The sequence below is a fragment of the Rhinolophus sinicus genome, linkage group LG12 (assembly GCF_036562045.2).
Source record: "Rhinolophus sinicus isolate RSC01 linkage group LG12, ASM3656204v1, whole genome shotgun sequence".
NCBI classification, from domain to species: Eukaryota; Metazoa; Chordata; class Mammalia; order Chiroptera; family Rhinolophidae; genus Rhinolophus; species Rhinolophus sinicus.
The window spans coordinates 28164431-28182108 of NC_133761.1; the positions used below are offsets into that span (position 1 = coordinate 28164431).

Below are 17678 nucleotides of genomic sequence, written 5' to 3' on the forward strand. Positions count from 1 at the left end.
ACACCTTCTTCAACTCTCTCAATAACCCAGTGCCTTCATGGTCTCACTCATGAATTTCTCCTTTTCAGATTTCACTCTCAAAGAAGGCTCAGAAACTCACCCAATAACTAAGAACACCACAAAAATAATGCTTTTGAGATTCTACCATTCAATAATAACTAAAAGTCTTGTTGATTATAGTTTTAATGCTCTGAGAAATAAAAGGTGGGCTCTTTTAGCAGGGATAAGGAAGAGGAGGACAATTAAGAAGGCACCTTATATCTCCATTCTGAAAAATAGCCAGAGCCAAACTATGATAGACAATGAGAACCAAAATACATGGAGTATTTTATATAACCCTTTACTGGAAATAATGCCAGCATTGTAGTTGTGGTTCTAGCTCTGCCATTAATTACTGGTGTCACCTTTGGCAGATAATTTCCTGTCTTTGTGTCTCAGAGCATCCATTAGGAAAATGAGAGCAATGAACTATTAAATGATCTCTAAGGACACTTTACGGATCAAAAAATTTATGAAGAAGATAACCAAGACTTGAGTAGCAAAATTGGACACAAATTTTGAAATAACTGTAAGTGCTACGATGAAATTTTCTCCTTCGTAGGTAACTCTGTCTTGTACTGAGCTCTGGAGGGAACAGTGATCACTTCTGTCTGTCTGGCAGTCCTATTTCAAAGCAGGTGGGATGCTACAGAAGCAACCCATGTAGCATCCCATGGGATGCCACAAAGTGGGAGGGATGCAGGGATACAGTCTGACAACAAACCGGGCACATAACCTACTTCAGCCATTTGGATGCTCCAGGTATTGTGATTCTTGGGGAAACAGTTGCACAAAAGAACAACAAATAGATTATGTGAGGCAACTGCCGTGGGGTTAATAATGGCCACAGTGTGAAACTAACACTCCAGGGACATTGGCACTGGCACTGGGCATAGACTGATCCTCTGACGTGATCTTAGCTGTGTTCTTGTTCTGGACCGGGGTCTTCAGCCTCCCCCCACTGATGTGACAAGCTATCCAAAATCCATCCATTTGCTGCTTAGTCAAAGTTGGTTTCTATTGTTGGCAACCAGGACTGACTGGTTCCAATTATAGAAAGACTCGGTTGTAAGTGATCTCTGTAAAATAAGAGGACTTCTAGAAATGGTTTTCTGGTCTAACTGGGGCTGATGCCGTGACTACTCTGTCAGTATTTAGAGGCGGAAATCTGGCAGCCCATGGCACACAGCAGAAAAATGGCGAGCTGCATTATCCTAGCAATCATTTAGATTCCCAGAGTGTCTTAGAATGATGTGCCCAGTGAAGGCAAGGCGGAGTGGCTGCTGCCAGAGAAGCTGAAAACAGTAAGAAGAGCATGAAGAATTCAAGGACTACGGGCTGAGGTGAGTGCTTCCAGGGACACTGTTGGCTCAGGGAGACTGCAACAAATCTTGGCTTGAGGTGTGGAGTGAAACACAGGATTAAAAGGACTTAATGCTTTAAGAAATTGAAAACCAAATGCAGTTTGATCCTGCAGGTTGCCAAACTATATCACTTAAATTTGTTTCCCTGTCACATAAGGATCTAGTGCTACTGTGATTAAGTGAGCAGCGGGACGCTGAGCTCTGCAGTGGGTACACATGACAAGGTTCAGAGTTCTCACTCAGTCCTCTGAACTCAAAGCCCTCGAAGCAGACCCTTTCCCTTTGTCTGCGGAGGCAGACACTCCTGAGAGATTTACTTTGTAAGGAGAAAACAAATAGCTTCATACCCCATCCCCACCACTCTTTAATGTCCCAACTTACAAGTACAGTTCTACCTCAGCATGCCCTGGGTCAAGTCAAAATTGAAAAAAAGATTAGACATTAAGATACTGTCCATTTATGCTGTTTCTGAGGGTGCTTGATTAAGGAGAAAAAGAACACAATTTTAGATGGGGCTAAGTTACACTGATATGGGTATATTAATTCTGGATCCAATGTGCTAGCTTCAGAAACTGGGCTTTTGGTGGTCAGATGATAAACGGACTTTTGACAACGGCTTGGTGGAACTCCAAAATCAACCCACTATAATTTCCCAAGTCCATGAGTGTATATTTTAAATAGTCAGTTTAGCAATAGCACAATCACTACATTGACATCCTACATAAACATTATAAACGTAGAAGAGTCCAAGCAAAGCCATTAGTGGTCTTTCTTTATCATGACAGAAAATTGAGAGTAATACTTCTGACCAGGGGGCTTTCAGAGACTAGTGACACCATCAAAAACATATTCAGGGGTAGTAATTCTTAGCAGCTGCCCATTTTCATTCTCCAGTACAACTGGATAGGTTATTAACAGATTGTCTTATGCAACCTTAATCAAATGGCTAAGGCGCTTTTCCAGATGTGGCCTCTTTACTGTAGCAAATCAGTACAGCCCTAGCACCTCAAACACAGCTCTAATCAGAACGCTTTTTTCGCCAAAAGCAATTTACTTTCACCTAGCAGGGACAGCAGCACATCGTACTTACTTGCCTTAGAGCAGTGGCCATCACAGTGAATCAGCAGCATCAGCATTCCCTGGGAACTTGTTAGAAATGCAAACTCTCCACCCCACCCCAGATTGAGGAATTCTAGGCTGGGGTTAGTGATTTGTTTGTTTTGGGCAATGTCACTTTATTTTTTCAATGTTAGGGGAAGCGATAGTTATACTAGATTGTATGTTTTCACAGCCCAAAATTTACTTTACACAACTAATTAAATTAAAATTGTCCAAAATAATGACAGTAGGAATTATGGCAGTAAATGCAGAGGTTGAAAAGTCAAAATAAATAAAAAGTAAATTCACCACTGAGGTTTTAATGTATATAGTTTATGTATTTGCTTGTGAATACTCTTTATGAACACATACATTTTAAAATAGCTGCTGTTTACTTTTTTTGTAACATCGTTTGAATTTTATTGCACACAAAAAAGCTAGAAAAAAATCCCATTATCAGTCTGTGTTTTAACGAGCTCTTCAGACGACCCTGATGCACACCAAAGGCTGAGAAGCACTGCCTCAGACAAACATCAGCTCTTCATCTCTGTGCCTGAATTTCATTGTCAGACTAACCATATCACGGTTGGACAGGACATCATACTAGCCCATCATACTTAGGACAAAAAGCTGATGAGACCATAGACATGTGACACTCAGGAGATTAACCCTACATAAATAAAAGGGACCTTGGTTTTGCTAATACTTCCTGGTACAGACTGGACACAACAACAGGACATCTAGAGTAATCAACACAAGCTACCTCTCATGAACGGGGTGTTACCTAATTCACATACTCCTGACATCAAGTGTACTCAAATAGCATTCCATCTTCAAGTGGCCTGAGCAGAATTAAAGACATGGGAAAGTAGTGTGAGCACATTACTTACACTCTCATGATGCCTATTTCTGCCATACTACCTACCACCTTTTCCTTAAAACACACCAGCTAGCTCCCCGATGCTATAATGACGTGATAATGAAAGGAACCATAATGTGGACCCGGGGTTGGTGACACTGTAAGATCCTGAAGAGAAAGTCTGGGTTAGAATTCTAACAGAAAGTGATCAAAAGAAGAAAGATATTTTGATGTTTTAAAAAATACATAAAGCGAAGCCTAAGCAGCGTGGTCCTGCATCCGTATCTTGGCTGTGCTTTGCCCCTTTAGTATAAAGGCACAAGATATATAAACATTTGTAACTTTTCTGCAGCATGAATCAGAATCCCACTGGTACATGGAAGCAAGCCACTGTCACCAGTGAACAAGGCCAAGTGACTGCAAAGCATCCGATTTTCACCTCAAGATTTGTGTTTTCTACTCATGGTGCCATACTCAGTAACACTCAAGAAGTAATAAAAGCTTTATTTCTTACTTTATAATGGCATCAAAAAGAATGCCAACTTCTAGTAATGGTAAAGAAAAGAGAGAGAAAGTAAAGAAAAAAGTAATGGGCCTCAGCCAGACCACAGACTCATTAAAGACCTAAAGGGGTCCTTAAAGTTTACAATTCACAAAACAAATACTGTCAACTGGTTACAAGGGTCTGGAGTAAATTCTTTGAAAATATTAATGGACTACTGTATATAATAAAGTGGTAAAAACTCTGCCACTTATTTTCATGAATGTGTCTAATCTTAGGCAAGTCAGTGTCTTTAAAAAATTCAAAGCAGAGCCTGGAATACAAGAGAAGAACAAAAAACAAAAATTTGCATTATTTCCATAATGGAAAACTTGCTATTTCTGAAATATTTCTTAGCATTACAAATTTTTAATTATTTCTTCAAAACAGCTTTCCTTTGGAAATTAGACAAATACACACAGTAATTGGTTGACACTACAAAAAAAAAAAAATCTCTCCGGTGATGTGTCAATTAATTTTTTAATTTAGAACTTGTAACTTGAAAAACTGCAATTGTGGGGAAGCTGCACATTCAGGCCCACATTCAATGACATAATGAATGAATACATGACAAATATCCACACCAGAGTAATAAGGTTTCATTATCTACATGCCACATTCTCAAGGAAAGGAAATAATCACAACACAACAGTCTTCCCATGGTCTGAAAGAACCACGTCCTTTGGTGGACAGGCTCTCCTGAGGGCACAACTAATAATATCCTAGACTGCGGGATAGAGGGAATGGCTCTGTGGGAACCTGTGCTATCAGCAGAGCTTCCCAGAAGAAATACTGTCCTCTGTTCACGCACAGGTCTAACCCTGCTTCTGCAGACTTTGAAACAGTCTAGTTATTTTCCCTACTGCCGCAATGCAATACAACATCACAAAGCAAAGTAAACTTGTGGTTTCTGCATTTTAAACACAATAGTAGCCACTACACACAACAGAGTCGGAACACTTTTCAATGTCTACTTCATTTTAAAAGACTCACTAGCTTACTTTCAGAATGGTTACAGCTATTTTCAGAAAGCCTTCCCTGAAAAATAAAGAGGTTAGTCACACTAAACATTTTCTTGCTGGTATATGGGGCGTATAAGAGTAGAGAATTAAGGAGGAAATAAAGGGGTCCACCAGACTCTTCTAAAAGTAGGAAAATGAAAATGTTTAAAAACCACTGCCCATGACAAATGGAGTTTTTCTTAGAAGTTTGTTTATAGAGTTTTTCTCAATCTCTTTATTTTCAATTGAATAGAGACTTTTAGTAGTGCCTATTAACAGGTGGAAAGGAAAGGGTTTTTGTGTTGTTTTGGCTTACTTCCCTTTAGACTGTTCAAAAGTGGAACGACCACATGCTGTTCCAAACACAATACATGGCTTTGCTTTTGCCTAGGCCTCAATGAAGGCAATTCAAAAAGAAAAATAAATATTCCTGTTTCCATTTTCCCTAGATCAGTCTCAGCTCTTTTTTGGATGAAATCAGTCTCTCAAGGGACATCAACCTAACAATTTGAGAAACAATGCTCTAGATATGAAACAAAAAGGGACACAATGGAAAACCAGCAGCCATTTGTTTTTCCACTTGGGAGAATTAGACTGTACAACATCCTTTCATTATGAAGCCAAGTTACTATTCAGAACTGTAAATTAACTCTTTGTAATACAAATGACTTCAGCTTCAGATAATAAAATAAGGAAAAAACTGAAGTCCTTGATTTCAAGCAATCTGAAACAAAACTAAAGAACTAGGATATCCCAATCAGATCCTTTTGGTTTGTGATAAATTTGACTTAAAAATACTTATGTGTAAAGTAAATAACACATAACTCAGTTAACATATTAATAAGAATGTTTATTTTTATGTGTTATACATGTATAATCCTTAATGACACTTCTAAGTACTTTAAACCAGGGTTCAGCAAACTATAGCCTGTGGGCCAAAAAACAGCCCACTGCCTGTTTTTGTAAATAAAGTTTTATTGAAACACATCTACACTCATTTCTTTACATATTGTCTAGCTGATTTTGCTGCAACTGCAGAGGTGAGTAGCTGTGACAGAGACTGCATGGCTTGCAAAGCCAAAATATTTATTATTAACATTTGGCCCTTTACAGAAAGTTTGAATTCTTTGCTCTAAACCAGTGGGTCTCAGATGTTAACATCATAAGAAACAGCTGCACAGCTTGTTAAAATACAGTGTCTTGGGCTCTGTCTTCACAGGTCATGATATAGTAGGTTGGGATGGATGGAGTCCATGAACTTACATTTCTAACAAGCTCACAAGCCGCTGGTATATGAACTAAACTTTGAAGATCACTGCTCTAAACCTTCTCATATAATCACAGATCAGCAATGACCACAAATGTTATAAATTCTATAAAACAGGATAGACATCACACAAAATGAAAAGTAAGGCATAAAAGAGGACTGAGATAGATCTCCTGACTGACATGGAAGTTTCAGCGGCTAAGAAAGCACAACTGGTTGCCATAATCATCAGATCATTCCTGAGCCCCTCATCCTAACATTAATTCATAGTGAACACTGAAAATCCAGCAGGAACCAAAGGCACTTGGGTTGGAGATATAAAGTCCAATCTGTTCTTTAGGGAAACTATAAAACACTTGTTTTTAAAAAGTAAAAGCCAAGGTACATGCAGTTAATAACTGAGTACTTGCTGGACTATAAACTTACGTACTAAAGTACTACGTTTGAAAAAAAATCTGACACAGTTTATATTACAATGGTCCAATCTAAGGATGATTCCTTCACTCCATATAAATAAATACAAATGGTTAAAATTCAAATTCTTTAAATAAATTCTAACACAAACGTTATCAAGCTAATATGAGAAAGAACATAGAGGATGTCCACTGACAAATTTTATTAGAACTAAGTTCAGGCAGAAAGAAAGTAGATGTAAACCACCTAAAAATACTAGAACGTCTTTTACTTGGACACTGCAGAACATAGAAATAGAAGGTAAAGATTTCGGGGAGAAATTCTCTTTGCTGATTTATTAGGACCAGAAACACCACCTTTTTCTTTATTCAGCCTTTACTGAGCACCTGCCATGCTCAGAGGCACTGTAATGAGCCCTGGGGATGGAAATAAACATGACCCCTACTCTCAACAAACTTGCAATCCAGTGTCAGAGACAGGTAAATAATTGCAATACAGTAAAATAAGTGTAAGAACAGTCATATATAGTAAGTACTATCACATTGTAAAGATTGAGCTGATTAAATAAGCTTGGGACAAAGTAAAAACAAGCTTCTCTAAGCAAAGAATTATTACTTTAATTGAGACATGAAGAAACTGAGCAGGTGAAGAAGGATGGGTAAAGAGCCCAGGAGGCAGTGGATACAATACTATGTGCAAAGGTACAGCAGTGAGCGAGTAACATGGATTGAGTTCTATAAATAGGTTGGTTTGGGTGAAGCGGTATCTGGAAGGGACAAGATGGGACGCTGGACAGGAAGGCAGGGTCCCACAAGAAGAGCCTTGGGTGCCACACTAGAGTTAGGTCTTTATTTTTCCAGCTTTAGGGAAACAGTGAAGAATTTAACTGCAAAGTGGACTGCGTGGATTTGCATTTTAACAAAATCATTTGGTACCACAGAGAGGAGCAACTGAAGGCTAAAGATTTCATTTTTCATCTAAAAATTCTGGTGAGACTTTGTATTCAAGGTACAGATGAGAGGGGAAAAGAGGTAGAGATGAATAAAGGTTAAAAGAAACAATCTCCCAGTTTAATTTTTATTTAAATGAAGTTTGCAATAAAGTAGCCAAGACTAAATTAACACATCACATTCTGAATCTTAAGAAATAATTTTTTAATCCCATAAGGTTAAGGGTAAAAATAAAAGTTAAAGATGACATTATGGTCCATGTTGGCAGAAAAGACTGTCAGACCCTGAACAAATCATAACTTCTTTGGGCTTCAATTTCTTCACCTATATAATGAAGGATTCAGGCATTCTTAACCTGGACTACAAATACAAGTATATTTCAATATAATTGGTTTCCTTTGTAATCCTACTCACTTTATTAAAATTTTAAAACATTCTCTTATTCTGAGAAGGGGTCAATGGCACAAAAGAGGTGAAGAAGTTCTGCATGATATTTAGGGTCACTTATAACTCTAAAATAATAGGATTTTGGACATTCAGTACAGGAACTAAAAGAGAATACCACCGGCTAATGACAAATAAAGATGGGGCAAGAGGAAAAGCACAATACCATGGACAAAAAAAATCATATATTGGGATTTAAAGTCTGACTCAGGTTGATATTTTGCCTTTCCATTTCCCTTTCTTCTTGTAGACTTCAGTTAATGCTGCTATTAAATGACTGCTTCATGGCTTTCTTCTTCTATACCCTTAAACCTACTGAAGTATGATTTCTAGAATAAATCTTAATAGTAAAGGCTATGAGAAAGTTTAGTGTACAAGAAGGTTATATAACAAAGATGTACCTTCAAATAAATAAGAACAAAAATGTCTTTTTGATAATGTCCAGACACAAAATTAACCTGGGAAAGAGCAAGGTAAATAAAAAACTTTTTTGTTCAGCCAGAAACAATTGGTTTAAAAAAAAGAAAAACAAGTATAGAACAAATATTAGTTCTATCGTCCTACAATTATATGCATTTAATAGCAGGAGGCATCTCTCCCCTAGGAGCTCTAAATGATCTATATGTATAAGGTTGATGTTAGCATTCAAACTTAAAATGTATGTAGCCACCACACAGAAAGGGAACCAGATTTAAAAAAAAAAAAAAAGAAAAACAATTTTAAGAACTCTACGAATTATTAAACATGCACTAGCATCAGAGAAAATGTGAATAAATGATATAATTATTCCTTGAAGGTATCCCCACTACATACTTTATTTTAATCAGAGTAAACTATCAAGATGGTTCTGATTAATCAAAGAAAAGTCTCACTGGATCACTTGTTCAGTGTTCGAAATTACGTCTTGCACCGGTTTGAAAATCCACTGAAAGATTACAATAATATAATTTGTAATACCCTTTTAAAGTACATCAACTTAGTATTTAAAAACCCTCCTACTTGCTCAACATCACTAATCATCAGAGAAATGCCTAAAAACCACAATGAGATATTACCTCACCCCAGTTAGAATGGCGATCATCAACAAGACAAATAGTAACAAGTGTTGGAGAGGCTGTGGAGAAAAAGGAACCCTCATACACTGTTGGTGGGAATGCAGATTGGTGCAGACGCTATGGAAGGCAGTGTGAAGGTTCCTCAAAAAATAAAGAACAGAATTACCATATGACCCAGCAATCCCTCTCCTTGGTATCTACCAAAAAAATCTGAAAACATTTATCCGTAAAGATGTATGTGCTCCAGTGTTCATTGCAGCTTTATTTACGGTGGCCAAGACATGGAAACAACCAAAGTGTCCCTAGACAGATGATTACATAAAGAAGATGTGGTACATACACACAATGGAATACGATTTTGCCATAAGAAAAGATGAAATAGTGCCATTTGAGACTACTTGGGTAGATCCTGAGATTATAATGCTAGGCGAAATAAGTCAGACAGAAAAAGTCAAGAACCGTATGACTTCACTCATGTGGGGTATAAAACTGAAACAAACAAATGAACAAGATAAACAAACAAACAAAAAATCACAGACACAGACAACAGTTCAGTGGTTACCAGAGGATAAGGAATGGGGGAGGGGTGGTAGAAGAGGGTAAAGTGGGTCAAATATATGGTGATGGAAGGAAAACTGACTCTGGGTGGTAAACACACAATGTGATAATATAGATGATATATTATGGAATTGTACAGTTGAAACCTACTTAAGTTTACTAACCATTGTCACCCCAATAAACTTTAATTAAAAAAAGAAAAAAAAAGAAAAAAAAAAAGAAGAGCCCTTCTATTTTAGACATGAGTATAGTACAATAAGGTAGTCCAACAACTATCCAACAAAACAATGGAAGACTTTTGAAGCTGCAAAATCAAGTCCAGTCAGTTTTTAAAGTAGTGACTGTATTAAAATTATAGGGGTTTCATCTCTTAGCAACAATCTGAGGGAAAAAGAAGCCTTTACCATCGCTGGACAGTTTTTCTGGAGAAAAACGACAAGAACATTTGTCTTCTTTCCTTTAAGATACTTATCAACCTAATAGATATATACGAAAGGGCAGGTTCCTACCTCTATCGGTAATTCTTTCTTCCCACATCTCCCTAGAAATCTGCATATCTCTAAAGCAGAGGCAGGTAACTGAGGCACCTAAGGCAATCTTTAGTGTCACTCTGCTCCTACCCCAACACGTGGTTTCTTTTAACAAATATCTTACAAAGAATATTTAAGTGCTTTAAAAAGTCACTTTTTAGCAAAACACCATCTACAGCCCCCAAATCTTTCAATAATTAATGTGCTTCAGAAAACTGCCAAGCGATCATTACAACTACTTACGAAAATATATGTAGTCCAGGCAATACAGATTGCATATTTAGTGAATTAAGAAAAATCCAGAATTCACATTATTAGAGGAACTACTGTAATTGATTCAGGAAAGCAAAATATTTGCCAGGTACAAGGTATTTCTAAATAATTTATTACATTTCATATAAAATGGACCCTATCTTAAGTAAATACACTAAACAGGACTACAAATGTATACAAACACAAGTTAAAAGAGAGATTTAATTTTCAAAAGGATTGTGCTCGCTTCGGCAGAACATATACTAATTTTCAAAAGGATTTATTCCAAATATGACTTGTACACAACTGAAAGAATCCTTTACTGTCTTAAAAAAAGGTCACACTTATAGTTTATTCCAGAACAGAGCATAAACTATTTTGCTATAATGGTATAAAGAACTACTCACCTCCATTTCTACAGCAGCCGTACTCTGGTCATAATGACCCATCAGATTAGGGAAAAATGTCATGTTGTAGGCCATTTTCATACATCTGGGAACAATAATTGGTTCACACGTGAAAAGACTGTGCCCTCTTATGAGGGGGAGAAAAACACATGTCCACAAAAATGGAAACATTTCCATTTTCTTCAAATTCCTGCTTTTACCACATGGCTTGGATTAATCGCTCTTTTCATTCTCAGATTTCCATCCAAAGATAAAATGTTCAAATTCCTCATTTCATTATTTTACCATTTTGAAAGAAGTTCTTTTCCTAAAAATGAGTTCCACATCAATTACTGTAAAAACAATCAAGAGGGTGTATGAGCAATATTTGTTATAAACTCAAAGGTGGACATCCAAGTGCAGAGTTAAGATTTTCACTGTAGGTAACTAACATTGGCAAAACGATGGAAAATTCCATCCTTGGGGGATACTCTTCCACCTGCCTTGGCCCAGACTGTATGATTTTCATTTGTGCAGAAAGTCTCATCGGTAGGGGACCGATGATAGAAGGTTTGTGCTGTGTACTGAACACAGAGTAAAAAGGGCGTAGGGGGGTAATTGAACGAGTGGATGGAGAAAAAAGTAATGCAGATAAGTTAAAAAGGATTTAATAAGTTAAAGGACTGAATAAGTTAAAAAGGCATTGAACGAGCGAGATGGAGAAAAAGTAATGCAGAATAAGTGTAAAAGGATTAATAGAACCATAAAATCTAAGTGCCCCTGTTGGATCCCAGGGAAATTCTTTAAGACCTAATGTATTCTTAAACACTTTCAAGGCACTGCAGAGCCAGGTTTTGTGGCAGTCTTCTAGGGATCTCCACTACTTTTGTTTTTCTTAAGGGGGACTCGCAGGAGGACCGAAACTAGTTTTCACAGGGACTTGGGGGATTAGTGATTCCACCAAAAGGAAAATAAGCAGGTCTGTCCCGGGAGGGCGACCGAGTCTCTGCGGGAGGGCGGCTGTGGGATCAGAGTCGCGAATGACCGCACCCCTCACCCCCCAAACACAGACCCGCGCCCAGGCTTCCAGCGCCGGGCGCGGTGACTCGTCCCACACCGGGCACTTGTCCCGCTCTAGAACCAAGCAGCAGCTTCCCTTACCCCGAGGGGACCTGGCATCGCCTTTCAGAAACTAGCCCCAACTTTGGCTGAAACTTCGGCGGAAGCGGGCGGTCCCGCCGCTGCTTTCTCAGCACCTGCGGCTCCAAGCGCGAGCTCCCAGCCCGCCCCGCACCCCTCGAGGCCCGCCCGGATCGCCCCGGGACCCGCCCGGCCGCAGGCAGGCGCGGCCGCCCGCCCAGTCGGGGCCTGAAGAGCCTCACCTCGGGCGGCGGTCGAAGGCAGCTCTCCCTCCCTCCCCGTTCCCTTCCAGCCCACCATACCCCCGCGACCTGAGACCGCTCCGGGGTGTCGGGGACTCCCGCTGCCTGGGTAGCCGCACGGAGAGCGAGAGCTGAGCGATCCCGCGAGAATGCGCCTCCAGTTCCCGCGGGCAGGTCCGGGCGCGTGGCGGCGGCGGCGCCGGGCCTGGCCCTCCGCCCGAGCTCCGCCCGCGCTGCGCCGGCTGGGTCTGGCTCGGGGAGAGTCCCGGCGGGGCGGGGGGCAACGGTGTCGGCTGCCGGGGGTACGGCTGAGGGGCCGGGGAGTCCCCTGCGCCTTGCCGTCTGTCATAGTGCCCGAAGCGCAGGACCGTGCCCTATTTCGCTGTCCCATCGAGAGGGGTTCAGCCTAGGATTCTTTGGAAGCTCTTGGTGATCACCCCGATAAAGTTTCCTTGAAAAGAACCCACTTCATTTTGGATTTCAGGAGCCAAGAATTTTAAACGAGGCGAATTTGCCCTTTAAAGTAAATTGCCTAAGTGACTTTAGTTGGAAACGGAGTCACTTCCTGGGTAACTGTGCTAAAAACAAAAATGCTTTTGTCAATTCTCGGAGTCTGGTCAGCAACTTGAGACACAGGTGGCAATGGAATTCCAGCCCTGGCAGGCCTTACAGTTTTATTGATTCAAAATCGTAATAGAAAGTTGGATTTTAGACATCAACCTAGTCTTTAGTACCAACTGACACACATCATCACACGTGTTCCACCTAGTCATCCTTCCTTCCCTCCTAATGCCTGACAACCACAGATCTTTCTATTGTCTCCATTGTTTGACCTTTTTCCAGAATGTCATATAGTTGGACTCATACAGCATGAAGCCTTTTCAAATTGGCCTCTTTCACTTAGTAATATTCCTCCTTCTGAAGGCTTCTCAAGGCTCCATAGCTAATTTCTTTTTAGTCTGAAAATTACCTCATTGACTGGCTGCATCACAGTTTATTTACCTCTTCACCTACTGAAGGATATCTTGGTTGATTCCAAGTTTAGGCAATTATGAATAAAACTGCTATAAACACTTGTGTGCAGATTTCCTGGAATCATAAGTTTTCAATTTTTGGGTAAATACTAAGGAGCACAATTATTGGATCATATAGTAAGAGCATGTTTAGTTTTGTAAGAAACTGCCAAACTTTCCCCAAAGTGACTATACTATTTTGCATTCCCATCAGCAATAAATGAGAGTTCCCATGGCTCCACATCCTTGCCAACATTTGATGCTGTCAGTGTTTTGGATTTTGGCTATTCTAATAAGTGTGTAGTGATAGCTCATTGTTTCCATTTGCATTTCCCTGATGACATATGAGGTGAGCACCTTTTCATGTGCTTATTTACCATCTGTATATCTTCTTTGATGAGGTGTCTGTTAAGGTCTTTGGCCTATTTTTTCATTGGGTTGTTTGTTATGGTAGCATTCTAAGATTCATTTGTATATTTTGGATAACAATCTTTTATCAGATATATCTTTTGCAAATATTTTTCTCTCAGTCTGCAGCTTATCTTCGAATTTTCTTGACATTATCTTTTGCAGAGCAGAAGTTTAAATTTTAATGAAGTTCAGTTTATCAATTATTTCTTTCATGGATTGTGCCTTAGGTATTGTATCTAAAAAGTGATCACCAAACCCAAGGACTTCTAGATTTTCTCCTATTTTACCTTCCAGGAGTTTTATAATTTTGTGTTTTACATTCAGGTCTATGATCCATTTTGAGTTAATTTTTATGAAGGGTGTATGATTTGTAACCATTTGCATGTAGATGCCCAGTTGTTCCAGCATTGTTTGTTGAAAAGATAATCTTTGCTCCATTATATTATTGCCTTTGCTCCTTTGTCAAAGATGAGTTGACTTTATTTATATGAGTCCATTTCTAGGCTCTCTTTTGTTCCATTTATTTGTCTATTCTTTTGCCAATAACACACTGTCTTGATTACTGTAGCTATATAGTGAGAACTGAAATCATGTAGTGTCAGTCTCTAACTTTGTTCTTCTTCAATATAGTATTGGCTATTCTGGGTCTTTTTCTTCTCTATATAAACTTTAGAATCACTTTGTTGATATCCATAAAAGAACTTGCTGGGATTTTGATTGGGATTGCATTGAATCTACATCAAATTGGGAAGCACTGACATTAACAATATTGAGTCTTCCTATCCACGAACATCGAATATCTCTCCATGTATTTAGTTCCTCTGTGATTTCTTTCAACAGAGTTTTGTGGTTTTCCCCATATTTATATATATATATATATATATATATATATATATATATATATATGTATGTATATGTATATATGTGTGTGTGTGTATATATGTATACACACACACACTCACACACACACACACACACACATATATATAGTTAGATTTATACCTAAATATTTCATTTGGAGGGATGCTAATGTAAATGATACTGTGGGAGTGTTTTTGGTTTTTTGTTTTTTCCCAATTGGTATTGTGTTTTTAATTTCAAATTTTACTTGTTCATTACTGGTATATAGGAAAGTGATTGACTTTCATGTTAACCTTGTATTCTGCAACCTTGCTATAATCACTTACTAGTTCCAGCAGTTTTCTTAGTTGATTCTTTCAGATTTTTCTACACAATCATGTCATCTGCAAACAAAAACAATTTTATTATTTCCTCCTCAATCTATAATACCTTTTATTTCCTTTTCTTATTGCATTAGCTAGGACTTCCAGTATGATGTTGAAAAGGAATGGCGAGAAGGGATATTTTTCCCAGTCTTTCAGGAAGGTAAGCTCCCCAAAGTGTGGGGGTTCCCCTGAAGACTGGGTTTCCCGTGTCTTCTCAGACTTGTCTACACAGCCTCAGCAGTTCATCAATTACAGTTCAGGTTTCCATACCCCCAATTGGTTCCTGTGGAGATTTCTGCTCGTGGGTTTCTACTCCAGCAAGTTGTGATTCTCTGTATCTGTCTGTCTCTCCAATTTTGGGAGCAGCAATTTGCTTTGTGGCCTCAAATCTCTGACAGATTTAAGAAGAATTGTTGCTTTTCAGTTTCTTCAGCTTTTTACTTGTTAGGATAGAAAGAAGGCTTCTAAGCTCTTTACATGCCAGATCAGAAACCCTAATTCTTCATTTTCTAAAGTAAGTATTGCTTTAAGAATTTGATTGATAATTCCAGTTGCTATTGCCTTAGCAGAACAAAGTTTCTCCAATTTAAAATTAAGTTTAAAAATTCAAGAGCTACAATAACTCAGGAAAGCTATAAAATCTGGCATTATTATTAATAGAACACTGATTATATGAAAATCTTCATTATAACAACATAATTAAGTAATTTTGCTGAAAGGAAGGGAAGAAAATTAATTTATGGAGTAAATATATAATTTGTAAATTGTGTAAGTTTTTATTTTATTTTATTACTTATCCAAACATTTTCAACTCATCACCAGGCTATACAACCACATAATTATTATTATATATTAAATTTATTCATCTTTGATAGTTTGCCTATACTCACTAAAATATAACTTTATACATTAAAAATTTTACCTTAAGATAAAGGTAGGAAGACAGAACATATTTTATTTCACAGTTTGTTAGCTTGATTTATGACTTTTAACTATGTTGACATATAGTACGGTGTCCTCTTTTGTACTCTTGCCTGAGGCCTGGAGACATATGTGGGTAGACCAGCTTGCGACCTGATGGCCAGGCATTAAGGGATGGATTGGAGAGCAAACAGCAGTAGGGGAACTACAGCTGGAGGAGGCTGGGCTGAGCAGAAGAGAACAGGGAAAGAGAGGAAGTTGGGCTGCATGGGCTCCCTCCCTCCCAAAATTTTCTCCCAAAATCTTCTTTGCCTAGCCCTTGAAAGCTCTAGTCCCTCCAAGTGACATGTGTGAATTTGATGACTTATTGACTTAATTTAGGGGAGCCTATGAACACACATTGAGGAGAGCCTTTATTTAAAAACTTTCACTTGAAGAACAGTACCTGTCGCTCCCTGCTCTAAAAGCTAATTGCTGCAGTATCTGTAGCATAGCAATTAAACTTTTGCTGTGGTTGTATCCATTATGGTTGGCCAGAAATAATACATCTTTTAATTACTACCTCCAGTATTACTGGGAAAAAAAACTTCAGTAGTAACATGACACTGCATGAAAGTGCCACATATTTTAATGACAGTTTGATGTATAAGATTGCCTCTTTCGAGCTCTGGAATTGTCATTTACAAATAAAGAGATTCATAATGCTAAAGAAAAACAGCTTCAGCTCCACTAATGTTTTTGAGTTACATTTTGTGCCTGTGAGTTCACCCTGCTTGGTTTTGTTTTTAGTGGCTTCAATATCTGCCATCTGGTCATCTTTAATATTTAATATCTTACTCTTTCTTCTAGCAAAGCAGCCATATTAAGTCAAATATTAGAAATGGTATTTTCTCTAAAGCTAGTAGCAACCAGAAAAAGGCTTCTGCCTCAAATTTAGTGGTTTAGATAATAACTAAATTAATTTCCTCTGATATGCAAAACTAACCTTACACCTAAATTGTGCCTCAGGGGCTGCTAATGACTGTATGTGATTTTTAAAAATTGCCTTAAAAACAAATGGGGTAAATATGTGTTATAGGTTCATAAGTGAAGGAAAATATGGAATTAAATTTTAGAGAAAGTGGAATTAAAGAAATATGCTATTTTTGCAGTTCAATAGAAAAGAGTTTTTAGAGGAGGTGGGCTTTTGGGAGCAACATGAATGTAAAATTATTGAGAGATTTGGTGTTTCAGACATGGTATGTGGATTAGAAGACAGTTTAGTGGTGGCAACAGGATAATTTAGTACAATAGACCTTGTGTGTTTTCACTTGAAGGCAGAGGCAGATTTATAGCTAATGAAGCTTAAGCTTCAGGGACCTTTCCAAAGCTCTATCTAATTTTATTTTTGAAATCTTACATTCTTTTTCTTAAAAAGAGTCCCTTAAATTGCAGAAGCTTTGAGAACTTCACGATCAGAATTCACTACTCTTGAAAGGAGGAAAATAGTATAATAAAGACCAGAGAAATGGAGTAACTCAGGTGGAATTTGAGGGAGTTAAAAACAATTTAAAAAGTTGAATTGGTTACCTCTTAGAAAAGGGGAATGGTGGAAGGGAAGGCTGTCAACCTATGTTCTTATTAATAATAAACCTTGTAGAACTGGTTAACTTTTGCTCATATAACTTTGACGAAACTTTAAACATCTATTTATTTATTTAAGGAGAAATGGAGCACTGAGTTGTACATGTACATGCAAGCTCTTTATTGCAGAGATCTGCAAACCAGGGTAAGCCCTGCCAGTCTTTGCCCCTCTAATCTAGAGACCTTTACTGGCAAAGGGAGAGTTCATTGGAAGAAGATAGTCTCCCACATTTCTTGTCCTGGCCCTTCACTTCCTCTATTAATAATGAAGAATTTTTTTCTTTTAGAGAGTTTTCTTCGTTATCCTCTGTCCTAGCCTGGATTTCTACACACACACACTGCCC

General features: G+C 38.3%; 1 protein-coding gene across 5 annotated transcripts in view; it reads right to left on the reverse strand.

Moving 5' to 3' along the window:
• FZD6 (frizzled class receptor 6) overlaps positions 1 to 12360 on the reverse strand; it is a 32346-nt gene extending 19986 nt beyond the window's left edge. The window contains exons 1-2 of one of the 5 annotated variants that reach the window (XM_019711790.2): positions 12210 to 12360; positions 10780 to 11086 (exon numbers count right to left, since the gene is read on the reverse strand). In XM_019711790.2, coding sequence (XP_019567349.2) covers positions 10780 to 10956 — 177 coding nt within the window. In that variant the 5' untranslated portion in view covers positions 10957 to 11086; positions 12210 to 12360. Of the gene's footprint in view, positions 1 to 10779; positions 11112 to 11919; positions 12112 to 12140 lie in introns of those variants that run through there. The other 4 variants (XM_019711785.2, XM_019711789.2, XM_019711788.2 and 1 more) reach the window with 4 other exon arrangements.
• Between the last annotated feature and the right edge of the window lie 5318 nt (positions 12361 to 17678).